Raw genomic sequence first — 19,381 nt, 5'->3', positions numbered from 1 at the left:
TCCGTCCACCTCTGAATGATATTACAGTCTTCCTGAAGGGTATCACGATTAGTATTGGGGTAGTTATAAAATTTCACATCATCAGCATAGAATGCACTCTCAGATGATATCAAACGAGGTAGATCACATACATAAACTAGAAAGAGCAGTGGCCCCAGGACGGAACCCTGAGGAACTCCACTACTCACAGATCTGAAGGAAGATCTCCCTGAACCGACTTTAACCGAATATGTGCGATTCGAAAGAAATGCATGGATCCACCGCAAAAGCATGCCTCGGATTCCATAATGTTCCAACTTATGAAGTAGTCGTCTGATTGGCACCCTATCAAACGCACACGAGAAATCTAAGTAAATTACATCGACGGGAGTTTTACTATCTAAAGCTGCAGTCCACGAACCAACGCTACTCAAAAGATTCGTCAAAACAGATCTGCCAGGTACAAAACCATGCTGTTCGGGCGGTATCACAGAAGTGTCCAACAGAAACTTTTCCAGTTCCGATGTAATCATCCTCTCTAAAATCTTGAGTACAGCAGATGTTAAGCTAATGGGTCTGTAGTTTTTAGGACTGTACTTATCGCCTTTTTTGAAAATCGGGGTGACGGAGGACTGCGTCCATGCTTTCGGCAATATACCAGCTGATAGGGAACGCTCGTAGATCGTGGTCAATGGTGATGCTATCGCAGATGCACAACGTTTAAGGAATGACGTAGTGATGCCATCGAGTCCAGGGGCCTTTCCCTCAGTAAGACTTTTAAGATGTTCAAGAACGAGTTCTTCGGTTACATTTATATTATTTATGCAAGCATGATTCCTGGGCTCGCTTATCTGAGGCATGGGGGTATCAGGTTCGGTGGAAAACATCTTTTGAAAGGTGTCCGCAAAAGTTTCTGCGATCATTTTATGGTCGGACAACAAGGTATCATCATCATTACGTAATACCGGAAGACTAACAGATGAATTTAAATGACTTCGTACATATTTGAAAAATTTCTTTTTACTTTTGGATTGCACCAATCTCTGTTCGAATGATTTCTTTGCATCTCGAATCGCTTCAGACAGTTGGTTGGAGTAGTCTCGGTGGTTCCGGAAATCTTGAGACGATCTGCTACGTCTAAAACGTTGCCACAATTTTCGTTTAAGTCGACCCATTTTCAGAATCCTATCATTGATCCAAGGTTTACTTGGATTATGTGATATATGTGAATATGATTCACTAATTTTTCTTATTTCTTACTTTTCATTCGTTCAAATATAAAATTAATGTAGGCTGTCATAAGACTTCAATTTGAATCAAAAGAATAACTTTCAACTTATATCTTTCTAATGTTTTAGATCGAAAAAAAGTCTTGTAACTATTCTGAGGAAATACTGGTGAACGAAATAAAAATACAAGATATTAGACGAATTAATTACCAATATTTTTTTCATAAAAAATGTCCTTATTCTAATAGAGTTCGCATCTCTAATTTCAGACTTTCTTTGGTCGTAATTTCTAATCACAATAAAATACAGTCCTAATTTAACAGATCATGAATAATTAGTTCGGGGAAGATAGCAACCAGAACTGATTAATTACCTACCCAGAAACTTTTTTTTCAGAGACTGACAATGGAATTGGAATACCTACTCGTGTAAGGCCCGCATTATATAATTATAACCGGAATGTATTTCTGAATTCAGAATCAGAATACAGAACGTCTGGGATTGTTTATAATAATAATTTCAAAAAGGCAGCACACGCATTCCATTAGTGAGTCCACTGGGAAAGCGTTTTCAATTCCGGATAGGAAAATTTAAGATTATGAATTCATAACGCACTCCTTTTTCCATATACTTCGAATCAGCAAGCTGAATTCAGAATTCAGAACAAATGTGAAAGACTTGGGGAGATGTTTCTTCGATGAAAATGAGCAGAGGGGTAGTTCCTATAAATTTTTTTTTTTAAATCGACCTCCCTTCCAAGATACAGCCTTTGGAAGGCGATGACGAGTTGACAGTTTTTTATTTTTTTACGGCTTCTAAAAACACGAGGCCCGTTTGAACCAATCCCCCTTAAAATGAGTACTTAACTAAGCGTGGCTTAAAGTTAATGGACGCTTAATTTTATTTCCAGTTGCACGACTGCGGCTTAACAGAATCTTAAGTAAGGGGCCCTTAAGTTTTGATATCTAGTGATATTTCAGTTTTTTATTTTAGTGCAACTTCATTCTAGTCCAATAAAGCCTTTTCATTGGTTGGCCGTTTGAAGATGATCGTTGTCATTTAATTAACCTAACTTTATTGTCCTGTCCATGGGCGCCCGCAGGGGGGGGCCAGGGGGGGCCACGGCCCCCCCTGAGATTCTGATAGACACCGTTAGAGAAATTTTTCTTTCAGTAAAACTAATCGTAGATGATATTTTGCCCCCCCTGAGAAAAATTTCTGCGGGCGCCCATGGTCCTGTCAGTCAGTGTCAAGTAAACTATTATTATTATCAAAGATTGACAACTTTTTGTTGCTGAATTAGCATTATTATTGATAATGTAAAAAGTAAGTAAAAGGTACTTGACGTTATTAGAAGAACCACAGTAGTTCTGCAGCCAGTTTATGAGTTCAACAAATTATTTTAGGTTAGAATCCCGCCCTTAAATACCTAAGTGGTCATTACAGGAGCGCTTAAATTTAAGGCTAGCTTTAGCCATTTGAATGTCACTTAACAGTTGGTGCAACGTAAGTTAAGGATTCATTTTAAGGGACACTTAACACTAAGTGCGTTTGGTGAAAACGGGTCTAAGTCATAAAACTATACATAATATATATGGAGCACTAAGTATTGATGTTACTCACACAATTTTTTAAGATCTCATAACTTTATTATTAGGGGTTGTATTCTATGGAACACTTATACGATGAAATGGAATGAACAGTGATCAGAACTGCTTGTAAGGTTTTATTTATTCCGAGAAAAATATTGACTGTATCGAAATTTTGCAAGAGACTTTTTTTTCTCCAGAACTGAATGGGAAACCATGAGAGAATTTTATTTTTCGAAAATCTATCCCACGAAAACAATTTTAGAAGGAAAATCATAAAGGGTTGTTATTTTCAGCACCTAATAATAAAGTTATGAGATCTAAATAAATTGTATGAGTAACATCTACTTAGTGGTTCATATTATGTATAGTTTTATGACTCAGTGTTTTTTAGAAACCGTAAAAAAAAATAAAAACTGTCAACTCGCCATCGCCTTCCAAAGGCTGTATCTTGGAAGGGAGGTCGATTTCGAAAAAAATTCATAGGAACTACCCCCGCTTATTTTCATCGAGGAATCATCTCCCTAACTCCTTCGCATTTGCTTACAGACACCCTGTTTGAATGATTATTTCAGTTATACAAGGAGGAAGCGGAGTGAAGGCCTGTTGTAATTGTTGTGATGTGTGATAGATACATCAGAAAATTTTATAGTGTGTGTGGAAAGTCGTCCTAGTTTTGACACAGTTCTTTGGAGGACTACACCACGATAGCGAGAACTATCCTCCTTCTACCTGATTCTGTTTGAATTGTTAGGAATTTTCAAGATATGTGTGTGTGCGAACTGTGGGGCAATGTGGTGTAATTCAGATTATGAATTCCGTTTTTGAATTGAGGACGACATTCCGGCTGTAGGTATAAGGTATAAGGACGCCTCTACTGCGTGTTCAGGGCACTTAAACGATTTTTTCTTGCCGTTTAGCTGCGCATTTTACCTTCAACTCGAAAAAAATTCCTGCGAGTTTTCCTCCTTTAAAAGAGTATACTTTGAAAAATCTTCATGTTTTTCAAAGAATTGTTACATTCAGAATTTTTTCTAACGATACGTAGACAAAATGGGTACCTTATATTAGAATATAATTCAATAATAAAAGATACTCATTTCATAGTCAATAATTTTTTGGGACGCCACAAAAAAATTGGTAAATTTTTTAAAATGACAATTTGAATTTTTACATGTCGACTGTGGAGTCGATTGTGTTCGGATTTAACGTTGAATGTTCATAAAATAATGAAATGCATTGAATTTATGTGGCCGATATACTTGATAAAAATCTATAATTTAACTGGAAACTGAATAACATTTACATGATTTTTACTAGGATATGCGTAAGTATACGTTCACCCACCTGAAGATGATACAGCGATAGCGAAACACGTTTATTGGTAAAATAACTTATCCTAGTGAAAATCACGTTATTTAGTTTCTAGCGTGAATGGATGAAATTTGTTATATAGAGTGATGATTATAAGAAGACAACATGTTTTGAGATATATGCGAGAACATATTGCAAGTGATTCGTGTTAGAATGGAAAAATATTTTAGGCACAACCTTCGATATCTAAGATAGAGGACTGACAAGAGCTTAGTAAAGATTGCAAGATTTTATTTTGTTCAAGAATTTTAGGCATCATTTTATAGTAGCAAACTGAAGGAATTAATTAATTAAATAGTATGTTTTATATTTTTTATGCGTTTTCGATTTGTCAATAGAAATAAAATAGATTTTCGAAATTAGAAAATTTGGTATAAGTTTTCGTTTTCTTCATGTAACTTCAATAACTGTGTAAAGATCAAGAGTAGCTAAAAAGTTTAGGAAAACCAATTATGGTCCGGCCTTCCAATAGCAAACTGTTTTAATGTTAATAAAAAGCAGTTCCTGCAAGCGGTCGTTAAATTTAGCGCGGTTGAGTTCTTGTCATTTTACTGGTGTAAAAACTGTCCATTCCATTTTGAAGGACCGTAAAAAGTAAAAATATTACATTTCACATATAAAAGGCCAAAAAATAATCAAAGAAAAGTGGATCAGTAAACACAGGACATCCACTGGACATCCATAGGAGGTCCATAATTGTTACACATGGCTATGTACATCTTTTGGACATCCATTGTACTGGACGTACGTAGATGAAAATGAGCAAATTTTTCCTGAAATTTTCATAATTGAGATTCAAATTTAAATGTCAAAGAGCCAAACTTTTATTTTCCCTTTTTAATAATTTGATTCTGTTTTCTCTTCAACATTTGATAGATTATCAAAATATCGAACAAAATGCCTCACTGCAGTTTATTCTTTTAGAAAATTAGTACATAGGTATGAAAGATCGACGTTGATTTCATTTCTGGTGCATTTATAACTAGCTGCCTTGAGCAATTCTGGCAATAGAAATGTTCCCAAATAGGTTGGTAGGTAGCTACCTACAAGAAATTTCACCAATTGATTGATTGATTGATGAGATAATTTTTCATTACTTATGCTGCAGTCAATCCCCAATCTCCATTTTCACTGAAAAATATTTTTCGCTTATCTACTCAACACCACATTCTTCCGAATGTATCAACCACATGCACTTACAAGATGCGTACAGTATGGGGTAATTGAATTTACTTAATTTTTGCTTTCGAATCATACTTATGTGTTCAAAAATTCCATATTACAAAAATATATCTATTGTTCGAAGTTGTAAATAATTATTAATTTTCGGGGCTTTCACATTATCGAGGAAATGTTGAATAATGGGTCTCACCAACAATAATAATATGAGAATAAGTTATTTTTTATTGACTTCGCGTTCATCAGGTTCGTAGGAAGCATCCTCCTCCGTGATGAGCCTCAACCTCACAGTGTCATCTAAAGGGTCGTAAATAGCGCTTGGTATGGTTATCAAAACGTTTTCAACCTCTACACTGTCAACTTTAATGGGCGGCGAATTTATCTTCCTATCATTTAACGATACGGTAGAACATTTCCTGGAAGAAATTAAAGTTCTCTGCGTATCGATATTCGCTTCGCAGGTGCGATCTGATTTGCAATTGGTTATTCTAGGACCCATCCTAGTCGCAGTCTTATCGAAACATGGCAGTACGAGCTTGAATTCTTTGCGGAAATTTTCGTTCAACCACGCGTACAAAAATGGATTATAGCACGTTGAGGACATAGCGATGGCGTGAACCAGGAAAAAGATGAATAAACTGTACTCCCATTCGTCTATTTCGGTGTAAAAATCGAAGATAACATTAACGGTGTTCAGCGGCATCCAGGAGATTAGGAATATTGCGACCATAGCTATCAACATCCTGTTCGTCCTCCTCTTTCTCTCCCTATCGGCCTCCTCTTTTTTCGATGTTTTCGATCCCGGTTTGCTTTTGGCACGATCGTTGAGTTTGACAGAAACGCAAATGTAACAATATGCCATGACCAAGAACGGAATGGCGAACTGCATTGTGGATGTGATGCCGCCAAATATTTTCCTGATGCCTTCGTTAGGCCAGCTTTCCTCACAGTAGTATTTGGTTCCTCCTTTCGTTGCATTACCAACCACATGTTTGGTGTAGTAGCCGTACGGCAACGTAACAAGAATGGCGAATATCCAAATGGTGACTATGATGATGATACATGTAGTCAGTTTCATTCGTGGATGAAATGGATATATGATAACGAGATACCTATCTATCGCAATCGAAGTGAGAGTCAATGTTGAAATATACACACTTATACTTTGAACGAATGTCAGCAGGTGACAAATGAGGCTGCCGAATATCCATTTGCCGAGGAACGTGTAGATCGGAGTGAAGGGCACTGCGAATATGCACAGCAGAATGTCCGACAGCGCTAAATTCGTTATGAATAAATTCGTGACAGTTTGCATGGCCTTGTTTTTTATCACAACGTAACAGACCAGAACGTTACCGAATATTCCAAGAACGAAAATTGACGTGTATACCAACAAAAATACAACTTGCACCAAATTGTTGTCTATAAGATCGTAATTGTAGCTTGTGACATTCATTTCTGTCCTATTATTGTTGACTGGTACACCATCACCTCCCATGACGAGATGCTCTTGCGTTTAGACTACCGAGGAAAGAAGTGAATGGTCGACTGGTTCTGATTTTTGAGCACTGTTCGATGGAGCCATTTATCTGTAATGAGAAAGAAATATAAATCAATTTTGAAATATGCCCAGAATATCTTCTCATGAATCACTACATATACTCCATTCACTTTTATTTTAGCAGTCGGTTGGCATTGGAAATTTGACACATTTCAGTCTGTATAGTACGAAAATGTGGGGTTAAGGAGCTTCTCAAAACATTTTTGGGTTTTAAATCAACGCTATGTTGCCCGTTCTATGTAAAAGTTTCTGTTATTACGTATTTTATCACAATGTCGAATCTCCTCGGAAAATATGTGACGAACATAATTGAAGTTTATACAAACTGATTGAAGCCATACCAAATCCAGTTATTTGCATGGTAAATACAAGAGATCAGTATAATATCATAATATGCACTAACTTGAGGAGAGTTAATGTTCGGGTAATTATGCAGTGTAGAGAGAACTGTGCTAGGTCGGTGAAAAAAATCGTACTCACTAATTTCGGGTCCCAGATTACGAAAATGAAAACGAGAATTCTGCAATCCTCTTAGTTTTCCCAAAAAAAAATGGGAAAGTTTCCTTCTGGAAGGTAAGGTTATATATAGTTAGAGCTAGTTTTCTTCTATTTTTTTAATAAATACTCGTTGGAAATGTTAAATCCATCAACATTCAAGTTCATCCTGCCAAAAAAATGCCTTTAATTCGTCGCAAACGACGATTTTATACTTTGTTTACATCCGTTGTGAACCATCATGGCCGCCATGATGTTTCGAGCTACGAACTGTTCCTATGCAACGTTGCCAAGCCTCAAATTGGTTGGTCAGCAAATTTCTCTCGAACTTTAGAAGTTTGACCATGATAGGTACTGGTCGTTATTCCTGAATGGTTCATGTTATTAATATGTCGATAATGAAACATTTTTGGTGTAGGAAACTTTGAAAAGACTCGATTCATTTTGCCATTACGAATTTGACCGCGTTTTCAAAAATGATCCTTGAAAAAACACCATGACAAAACCCTTAAACCTAACCCAACCTTTCCTAATAGAAAGGTTAGGTGGTTATGGGAGTTGTACAGCTCCATAATAATTTGATATGCCAATGAGACAATGCTAAAAGTGAAAATATCGTATAGTAAACATCAATTGAATTATCATTTCCCCAATCAATATTCGAACTAATTTCTTCAATTTAACTACACATATGTACTATTGGCAACGTTGCATTATTTGCAGCGTTTGACAGTTCGTATGTTGAAATATCATGGCGGCAATGACGACTTATACGGATGTAAACAATATATAAAATCATCGTTTTCGGCTAAATTAAAGCCTTTTTTGACTGGAAATGATTGAGATCACCTAAATCGAACATTTCCAATGAGTATTGATTAAGAAAAAAAGAGAAAACAAGCTATAACTATCACTAACCTCACGTTCCAGAAGGAAACTTTCCCATTTTTTTTTGGGTAAACTAAGAGAATTGCAGACTTCTCGTTTTCATTTTCGTAATCTGGGACCCGGAATCTGTGAGTACGATTTTTTTCACCGACCTAGCACAGTTCTCTCTACACTGCATAATTACCAATGTTCGTTATCTTCTTTGGCTAAAGTTTGAATACAATACATCAGTTGTAGATTTCAAAAATATTAACCCGAAGATAAAATGCATATGTTGCAGTGGTTGGGAATGGGTATCTCCCGAAGGAATTAACAGATAATTAAAAGAATGATAAATTATTCAACAAAAATCATCTTGCATCAATATAAGTAAAAGGAATTAAAGGAAGTTTCAATCAATATGAATTTCACCTTTGAACAAAAATTTCACTTGAATAAACAAATAACAGGACAACTGGCGCGTATTTGTGGCTGTTCATCTTGATACATTGATATAATAATAATAATTATTAGGTATTTATTGGTACCTCAAGACATTTACAATGTATTGGTTAAGTCAAATGAAAAATAGAAAAATCGGTTCGCCTACACTTTAGCGGAAGTCGATTTTTTTTAATTTTTTGTTTTTATTGTGTGTATTTCGGGAACTTATTCTACGATGACATTCATCGAAAATCCTGCAGTAAACTTTTCGCATTCATTCACTCAAACATACAATTCTCAAATGCAACCACTTTTTTGGGTCTCCCAATAGAAGGAAATTCTTTGTCATCCTCTTCATTCACAATCTTTCTGATTGTGGAAATATTCTGCTGAAATATAAGTCGTTTAGATTCAGATGAAACATTATATAAATTCTCTTACATTGAATATGTTCGCTGCCGTCTGACGTATTGTGGACTTTAGAATATCAGGGTATAACTATTAGAATGAGCGTACCTGAATTCTAAATAGCACTTCCTGAAACCCTGTTTTTTTTTTCAATCACTTTCGGCATTTTCGAAATATTAATTGATATTAGTTGTGGCAACGGCGTTATGACATTAACGACATTTCATGAGTTCCAACGTTACTCCGTTCTAGTTACAAAAACTTGAGAAAATTATTTCATGGCCAACCGACTGCTAAAATAAATGTGAATGCAGTAAGTATACATATTATAAACCAAAGTCGCTTCCGCTGTTTGTCCCTATGTACGCTTAGATCTTCAAAACTACGCAATTTTGATGCATTTTTTTTCAATAGATAGAGTGATTCAAGAGAAAGGTTTATAAGTATAATTTGTTAATGATTTTGGTTGAAATATGACGGTAATTATTGAATAGTCGGAAGGAGTCCATTTCTGTCCGACTATTAGGGACGACGCTGAGAAAACTATAAGATATACAGAAAAATTACCAAGTAGAATTTCGTAGAGCTCAGGAAGTTCTATAAAAAAGTCCGCGATGCCATATATCCAACCCTTAAGGATAACCCACAATAATCAGGTTTAACGTTGTAAATTTGGTTCTTAAATATGCTCCACTTGAAGAAGTATTTTGACTCTCTTGAAATGAATCTATATACAAATGAATATCACCCTCATCTTCGGTATTTATTCCTGACGAAAAATGCTCTTCGCAGCATCTTCCTTCAACTAATATTTAGTTCGCGAGTTATTGCTAAAAATTACATATTTCTGCAAGAAATTAATTGAAGCCTACGATATCCAGTCCCCACCACTCGGCCGACCACTCGAAAATGTAAAGCTGCCCATACACGTAGCGTTTGTTCACCTTGAGAACTTGGAGCCCCCACAACTCTGTAGTTTCATCGGATGTATTGGCACATACGCCGAGGTTTACCTCTTGTGTTGAACATTTGCGGTACACCTATAAGTGTATGGCCCGCCTAAGGCGAGCGATAGCGCGTGTCTTCGTGTTCAAATCGAAACTGTCGGAGCGAATGTTTATGAATTTGCTGTTTATGTAATTATATGTATTTTTTTCCTTTTGTTCGTTTATTCTTCGACTATGAAAATCATATTTCTCAAGGATTACGAGAGTCAGAAACAACTGTTGTCTATGACGAGAGTCGTCTGTGGATCACACAGTTTGTTATTCATTGGACCTTCAGAGTTAAAGAAAAATGTCCAACCACAATTTTGTGAAGCTCGAAAAAATCTAAGAACAAGTCCAGGATGCCATGACTTCCGAGTATCAGTTTCAGCATTAGGAATTAGATTCAAAATATGGTTCCATTTGAATAGGTCTTTTGATTAAGTATAATAAAATGAATTGATATACAATATTTCTTTCACATTCGGCATTTATTCCTGATGAAACATGCCTATTCCAGCATATTCTTTCAACGAATGTTTCACGAAATATGGCAGGTTGAATTATTGAAAATTTTGACAAGAAATAAGATGAAGGTGCCGCTTCGGAGTTCGGATCAACGCCGGAGAGGCGATGTATATAAAGCCCATTATCTCCATCTATTGGCACACAATGAAAAGATGCATAGTGGCACTATATTCGATATACATAAATATATCGCCTTACGAAATAATTCGTAAGGCGTGAGACTCAACCCGAGAAAAACGGTTGCAATATGCCGACAAACACGACAAAGTTATTTCTCCTTAGTACATAGTTCTATGCAGAAGTTCAAGGTACTATATCAATCATTCAAAATCATTCAAAAAACCCTTTGTGTATCTTATACACTGCGCAAAAAAATTAACGCACATTCTGAAAATCTCAATTTTAATGAAAGTTAATTCTACATTGACTTTATAACTTATTTTTTATGTTCTCTCGGGAAGGTTTTGAACGAAACAAGACACATTAAATGGAAGAAAAATTCAGGATTTCATCGAATCTTATGTGAAAGAAGAGAAATGAACAATTTTCAAAATACTGAAATGCTGATAAGTGATTTAATGCTTGGTATTTCCGCCCCTTGGGTTAATTACAACTCGGCAACGACGGTTCATACTCAAAATGAGTGATCTTAAAATGTTCTGATCTAATCCTTCCCAGATTTCTCCGAGTTGGATTCCTAAGTCATTAAGAGTAGCTGGATGATTTTCTGAACTTCTCAGCCTTCTATTGAGGTTGTCCCAAACCTGCTCAATCGGATTGAGATCTGGACTTCTTGCTGGCCATTGCATTCGAGAGACTTCAACCTCTTCAAGGTACTCCTGAACGATGCGCGCATGATGGGGTCTGGCATTATCGTCCATAAAAATGAAATTTTCACCAATGTATGGGGCAAATGGCACTACATGCTCTTCAAGAATGTTCCTTATATACTTATCAGCATTTATAGCTCCTTTATCAACGACCACTACGTCTGTGCGAGCAGTCAAAGATATTCCACCCCTTACCATAATCGATCCTCCCCCGAAACCAGTAGTATTCAGGAAATTGCACTGAGCATATCTTTCATGTGGACGTCTGTATACAAGGGAACGTCGATCACAATGGTAGAGGCAGAATCTAGACTCATCTGTGAAGAGAACTCTTTCCCAATCGGCCTCTTCCCAATGGATATGCTCCCTGGCAAAATCCAAACGTGCCCTTCGATGGGCTGGGGTAAGAGCTGGGCCTCTTGCCGCGACACGAGGCCTTAAATCATATTCTCTGAGGCGATTTCTTGTTGTCTGAGTGCTAATTTGCACCTCATGAGTTTGCTCAAGCTGAATTTGAAGGAGGCGAGCGGTTGTAAATCGTTGTCTCAACGAAGAAACTCTCAAGTAACGTTCTTGAATGGCTGTTGTTACCCGTAGTCTACCCTGTCCTGGTCTTCGGACATTCATACCTGTCTCCCTGAATCGCTGCAACATTCTGGACACACTTGTATGGGAAACTCCGAACCTTTTATTTCTGCAATTCTTGTGTATGTCCACCCTTCTTCTCGCAAAACTACCGCTTGGGCACATTCCTCTTGGGTCAAATTGCGTGTTTCGCGTTGCATAGCGATCGTGTGTAAAAACAAACGAAAGAAAAACTATTGATCACTAGAATTGATCGAGAACAACTGATTTTAGAATGGAGCGAATACATTCAAAATCTGATAATATCATCTTTTTTTATTCCTGCTCGGAAAAAACATTTGTATTGAAGAAAACCGTTCACCTTCAGTTGTAGAATAAATTTGAGATTTCCATAATGTGCGTTAATTTTTTTGCGCAGTGTATAAGGCGAATCGGAAATCGCAAGCAATATTTTTAGGGATGATAAAACACCAAAAAAATACAGGCTCTTTCTAATAAACTCAAGTCCGAAACCGATCATTAAAGGTACTACAATCTTACGAAATCCCTTCAGCATCTTGAAGTGGGCGAAGGTATGCAACGATAAATCAGTTTTTCTTACATAACTTCCGAAATAAAAGATTCCAATATTGGGTATCACATAAAGATAGAAGTTGATGTTATTTGATTATGAATCTCTTTTCGGAATCACAAAGTAGTTCTCCACAAAGTAACTCTTTACTGTTTTGTTCTCAGTTTTTTTTAGATAATACGTATCAAAGTAATATTCTTTTACTGTTGATATATCAACAAACACTAGATCTTTACGAGAAATTCAATTCTAAAGGTAGATCTGTTCGTTTTTACAGGTATAACATCAGTAAAGTCAATCAAACTTTTGACCGTAGGTACTGTTCACTGTTCAAGATTTTTTGCTTAATTTGCTGTAATTGTACTTTCGAAAGAAGAACGTATCTTCAAACTCAATTTACTCTGAAACGGTTAATTTATCAAGAATATCTAGCTCTTAAGACATATTTTGGATCAATAGTTCCAAAAATATTTCGAGTTGAATGATTGCAAATTACAAAATATGGTCGACGTTACAAAGATGTATCATCTCTCTACAGATAGAGTAACAGTCGACGTTAGATGTAAAAGATCTATCATCTATCTACAGATAGAGTAGCAGTGAGGTGAAATTCGTCCTGGCATTTTTAAGCGGACGCATTATTTGAGTCATATTAAGTAATGACTTTAGCCTTGCGGCTTTCACACTCCTCTCCAGAGGAAAATTCACTTATCCCAGATATCTGAAGGATTATCTGTTGGAGCTCTTTCCAGGTTTTCGGGCTCGTGGTGGTGGTCGGGTCCGGGTCGCTCCTCGCTTCCCTGCTGTAGGTTGGATTCCTGCTCCACCCGTACTTCCTGTCGGCGCAGACGGTGTTCCTCTGCATTCCCCATGTACTTGCGTACAGTTCTCGCCGTTCCGAGCAGTACCGCCTTCTGCATGACTCTATAGATATTTTCGTCCAACTGAAGCTTCCTCAAGTTCTCTAGTAGTTTCTTCGGTATCAGGCCTGCAGATGAAATGACAATAGGGATGGTCTTGATATCTTTCAGCTTCCACTGTCTTCTGGTTTGTTCCTCGAGATCTCTGAATTTTGAAATTTTTTCAGTGTGCCTATCTAGAAGATTGTTATTATTTGGAATCGTCACATCGATGAATAGTGGTCTGTCCTTATTCTTATTGAGCAATATGAGGTCTGGTCTATTGTGGGTTATTTTCCGGTCTGTGAGAACCGTGTGATCCCAGTAGAGCTTGTGATGTTCATTTTCCAATACAGCATCCGGATGGTAATTGTAATAAGGAACCTTTTTCGAACTTAGAAGTTGGTGTTTTAGTGCCAATTCTTGATGAAGAATCTTGGCAACAGCATCATGTCTATTTTTATACTCCGTACCCGCGAACTTCTGACATGATGTGCTGGATAGTTTCATGTGTCGCACAGCCATAACGACAGCTATCGACCGCCACTGAGGCATCCTTGGCGATATATTTCATTTACCTAATTTCTTGTTGGAATCACCTGATCCTGGATGACGAGCATGAAGCCCTCTGTCTCAGGAAACAACCTTCCGGAAGTCAACCAGTAGTTCAACGCAGATATGTCGACGTAATCATGGTTGACCTCGTTCTGGTGCCTTCCATACAAAGGTTTGCCAATCAGTTTCTGCATTTTACTTTCTGCAGAGTGTTCGACGGTTTCCAAGTGATCCTGTTGTAGCTTTAACGGCGTAGAACTATCAGCAACACAAACTACTCGATGGAGTTCTGACGAAGCAGCCTTGCTCAGGAAATATTTTCGAAGTCCTTCAATTTCCTGGGACATACGGTTGGACAAATCAACAATTCCTCTACCCCCAAGATGTCGTGGCAGCTCTGTCCGTTCTATTGAGCTTTTGGGGTGATGTTTATTGTGTTTAGTCAGCATCGTCCCCTTATTTTTCTCTGTAAAGCTGCTAAATCGGTGGTCGTCCAAGAGATGATACCGAATGAATAGCTCAGCGCCGAGCAAGCGTATGTGTTAATCGCTTTTATCAGATTATTGCTGTTAAGACCAGTTCTTATTATCCTTCTCAATCTTCGGGTGAACTCCTCCGTTAATTCTTTCTTCATCTGGCTCTGATTGATTTTTCTTGCCTGTTTTATGCCTAGATACTTGTATTTGTCTCCTTCCTTCAATGCTTCAATTTCTGCACCATCCTTGAGTTTGAACGTACCATCTTCTATTCTCCCTCTCGTTATGTTCAGCAGTCGACATTTTTCTAATCCAAACTTCATTTTGATGTCTTCCGAGAATCCTTCCACCATTTTCAGCATCTGTTGCATTTGTTTTTTGGTAGATGTGAAGAGTTTCAAATCGTCCATGTAAAGGAGATGATTCAGTTTCATCATAGTTCTACTGCCGCTCTTGATGGAAAATCCGTAGTCCGTGAATTCAATCTATGAGACAAGGGATTCAGGGCCATGCAGAACCACAGAGGACTCAGCGAATCTCCTTGGAAAATTCCGCGTCTTATTGGAATAGGTCCTGTTGCAATGAAGCAATCTGCTGCTTTCATTTGAAGACTAGTACGCCAGGTTGACATGGCGTTTTTCAGGAACTTAACAATATTGAGATCCACCTTGTAAATCTTCAAGATCGTCAAGAGCCATTCGTGAGGTATGGAATCGAATGCTTTTTTGTAGTCTATGTACGCAGCGTAAAGATTCCTCCGCTTGGAGAACGCTTGATTGCAGATAACTGAATCTATTATTAGTAGTCATATCAAGTAATAATATTATTATTATTATTAGTATTCTCTTTTGTGTTGAAGGAAGAATTTGAAAAATTGGTCCTGCGAAGCGGGCGGGTACAGCTTGTGTATATGCTATAAAAGTAGCATTCACGTGACTAGGGGCCGATTTTATTTCTCGTCTAAATTCATTTATTCAACTTGGCTCATCTCGCGAAATATTCTTTGACAATCTATGCCATTTTTCATTGGCAAGAAATGGGACTTTTCAAGATCTTCAATATTATACTTCATCTCTTTTCTCTACCTCTTACACTTTCCTCACCGTAGGCTATAAAAGCCTGAAATTAACGGCTTCATTCACGAGTAGATATCTTTCGTCACTCTTTCATTATGTAGGAATTAATTTCACAGGAAAATCCCATCGAATAAATTCTAGACGAATTCAGATTTCAAAATGAAGCACTGCGATGCCTTTCGACTGTGACTCTATTTTGGTTTAGCAGTAATATCTTCAATATTAAATATTTTGTTGAAAAATTGAGGAAAGCAACTTTTCATGTAGGTTTAATTGGGGTTATTTTCATGCATTCCTTAGGAGATATGGAGGGTAGTTGAGTTTTTGAAATGGCAACCTTAACTTTTCATGGGTAAACATTTCAACGCCGATGATCATTTGGATTTGGTCATTGATGGAGTTTTTTATCAACCCTTTCTCCATTACAGAGAATAGAGAAATTGGTGAATTCTAAGTCATCTCTGTATGTAGGTATTTTAAAGTCATCACATACACCATACACTTCAGGAATAATTCATATTTTATGTCTTATGAAAAACATGTCTTCTTCGTGGGTAGTAATTGATATATAGCATATCTGGTTATTCAGAATTGTCATTTACAGTGATAATAAACTGTATTATTGATAATGAACAAAAATAGAAATAAAAAACTCTGCTATCATGAAAATAATAATTATAATTTGCATCTTCAGAATGAATCGCTTTTTATGGACAACGTGGACCTGAAGTATAATTTCCTGGACTGATTTTCACCTCATTCACCCTTTTAGAGAAGGTTATAATTGAAAATTCTTGAAAAGTATGACAAATGCTCTTTCGAATTCTTCATTGATTCCGTTATTGCCATTATTGAATCTATGAAGATCTATTGGTCTGGTCTTATTACTCTTTTTTATTGAAACATTGATCATATTCATGCACAGAAAAAAGTATTCTTCAGTATTTCAGGTCCCTTCATCAAGTTGTGTAGTTATAAATTTTCAGAATGCCTCACAAATTTACTAATAGAGAATATGCAGATGGGTAGATTTGAGGGGTAGGACCCCAACATTGGACTACTAGATCTCCTTATCTGACACCCCTCGATTTCTTTTTTGTGGTTATTCGAAGGCCAAGTTCTATGAATACATATCCTGACACAGGAAAAATTATTAGATTATTAGATACGATGAAATTCGTAGAAATCCTCATGTAATACAGAAGTGCTTCAACCGTTGCCACTACCAAACGTTGGCATCGTTATATAAAACTTATGTCCGCCCCATACTGGAGTACGCTGGTCCTGTTTGGCATCCTGTATTTTCTCATGATGCAGAGCTATTGGAGCAAGTGCAACGGTCAGCTACAAGAATTCCATACGGTATCATAAGACCTGATTACCAAACTCGACTTGCTCTAATGAAACTGGAGACATTTGCTGATCGTAGGTTGAGGGGAGACATGATAACCACCTTTAGAGCCGTGAGAGGATTTTTTGGAATAGATTTGTCATCGTTGTTCCCACTGAATATCAACCACCTGAGAGGACATAATTATAAACTAGCTAGAGAACAGTTTTTTACAAGAAGCAGACAAAATTTCTTGAGTAACAGAGTGTTTCACCATTGGAATATGCTACCTAGCGAAGTTGTGAATGCAAGAAGTGTCAACATGTTTAAAAATGGATGGGATTCTTGGAGATCAGAAAGTGTATTTTGATTTCAATTTTGTTTTTTGTTAGTACTACATTTGATTTTCTTATTGTATTTTGAAATGTGTATATCGATCACATTGAGCATCAATTGTATTTTCTTTGAGTTGTATAGGTTATCCTCAACTCTGATTTTGTAAATAATAATAATAATAATAATAAGACGAGCACTTATGAACCACATAAACGGAGCCAAAAAGTTTATAGAATGTGAAAAAAAATCATTGTTCTGGATCAAATTTAAATTATTAGTTCCAAGGTGGCGTAGTTTTTTGTTCCATATTTGTATATTATCAATTATAAAACATTTTATCATTGTGAATGACAATTTTGAATGACCAAATATGGTATAATTGTTGAATACGTATATTCGTTGAAGAAAAAATTGCAATTAAGAAGTTTTAAATACATTTTCATGAAGTGCTCTCTTCCTTAGAAGCGTCTGACCAGAAAACAATTATTTATAAAACTAAAACATGATCAATAGGTGGAGCAACCCAAAAATTCATTTATTTTGAGAGAATCATACATATGGAAATAACAAAAATAATAAAATTATGATTAAAAACTAATGATTACAAGGTGTTTTTTATGAGTTTGAAGTTAAGTAAAGCCCCATTGAGCCCAGTCCTGATTTTGGTCAAATTTTAATTATCTGTTTCATTGAAACTAACAACTTTAAGCTCAAAATTAATTTTTAATCGAATCTATCGAGAATTTCAGGAGTTGTAGCCGAATGAAAACTTGAGAAATTTCAAAAAACCTCCTGAATAACGTAAACGGAGTCCCGAAGGCATATTCGAGGATATATTGAAAAATTCTTAGCCTTCTATAGAACCAAACAAAATTTCAAAGTCAAAATATTTTATTACTCAATATATTCTCCTCTTAATTGGATACATTTATTACAGCGAACCTGCTACGTCTCTAAGACCTTTAAAAAAAATGTTTCTTCTTGCTCTGTAAACCAAACCTCCACAGCTTTTATTACCTCCTCGTTGGAAGAAATTTACGACCTTTTAAAATTTGTTTCAGTTGAAGAAAGAGATGAAGAGTCGGATGGAGCCAAATATGGAGAATAAGGGGGGTGTTCTAGTAATTCAAACCCTAAATCACGAATTTTTTGCATGGCAACATGAGATTTGTGTGCAGGGGCGTTGTCCTGCAAAAACAAAACACTTTGGATAGCTTTCCGCGTCTTTTCTCTTTGATCCTTTTTCTTATAGTGGTCAGTAATGTCGAATAGTAATCCCCGATTATTGTTCTACCCTTATCCAAAAAATCAATCATAATTAATCCATGGCAATCCCAAAAAAAACTGAAGCAAGAACTTTTCCAGCAGATTTTTGGACACGAAACTTCTTAGGTCTTGGAGAACCAGAGTGTCGCCAGTCCATCGATTGTTGCTTTTTTTCTGGATCTTAGAAATGTACCCAAGTCAACAATTCGGTTTAGGAAGTCTACATCGTTTTCAAATGGAGCACAGATCGAACGCGATGCTTCTACCCTTGCACGCTTTTGGTCAACATTCAAACATTTGGGGATCAATTTTGCAGCAATTTTTCTCATGTCCAAATTGACGTGAACTATATGATGGAATATTCAGTGCTTCAGATATCCGTTTTAGCCCAATTTGACGGTCTGATATAATCATGTCATGAACTGAATCGATATTTTCGGTGATTGACACAGAAACTGGCCTTCCCGATCGGTCATCATCTTCAATGGATAATTTACCTCTTTTGAAGCTTGCAATACAATTTTTCACGGTCGCATACGAAGGACATTGATCACCAAGGGTATTAAGCATATTGTTCGTAAATCTGCTTACTTCTAAACCCTTTTAAATACAGGTACTTGGTGATGGCTCGACTCCAATTTTTCGATTTTCACAATTTCGGTGGACATCTTCTTTCTTTTGATTTATTGCTGGTTTACTTTTTTGACCTCAAACTTCACACTGACACTTCTAATGAGTTATTGTTCGTTACTATGGTAACGCAATATTTTTTTTATGCATGGAACTGGTCTAGGATAACTAGATATCAATACATCCTC

The 19,381-nt window shown here is 36.6% G+C and overlaps 1 protein-coding gene across 2 annotated transcripts in view; it reads right to left on the bottom strand.

Moving 5' to 3' along the window:
- Positions 1-5,288: 5,288 nt before the first annotated feature.
- LOC123319963 (prolactin-releasing peptide receptor-like) overlaps positions 5,289-19,381 on the bottom strand; it is a 37,189-nt gene continuing 23,096 nt past the window's right edge. For both annotated transcript variants that reach the window (XM_044907075.1, XM_044907067.1), the window contains exon 2: positions 5,289-6,939. In XM_044907075.1, the coding sequence (XP_044763010.1) occupies positions 5,568-6,848 (1,281 nt within the window). In that variant the 5' untranslated portion in view covers positions 6,849-6,939 and the 3' untranslated portion in view covers positions 5,289-5,567. The remainder of the gene's footprint in view (positions 6,940-19,381) is intronic.

This window comes from Coccinella septempunctata, chromosome 1, assembly GCF_907165205.1.
Source record: "Coccinella septempunctata chromosome 1, icCocSept1.1, whole genome shotgun sequence".
NCBI classification, from domain to species: domain Eukaryota; kingdom Metazoa; phylum Arthropoda; class Insecta; order Coleoptera; family Coccinellidae; genus Coccinella; species Coccinella septempunctata.
Note: the sequence above shows the minus strand (reverse complement) of the source record. Positions and strands in the feature narration are given on the sequence as shown.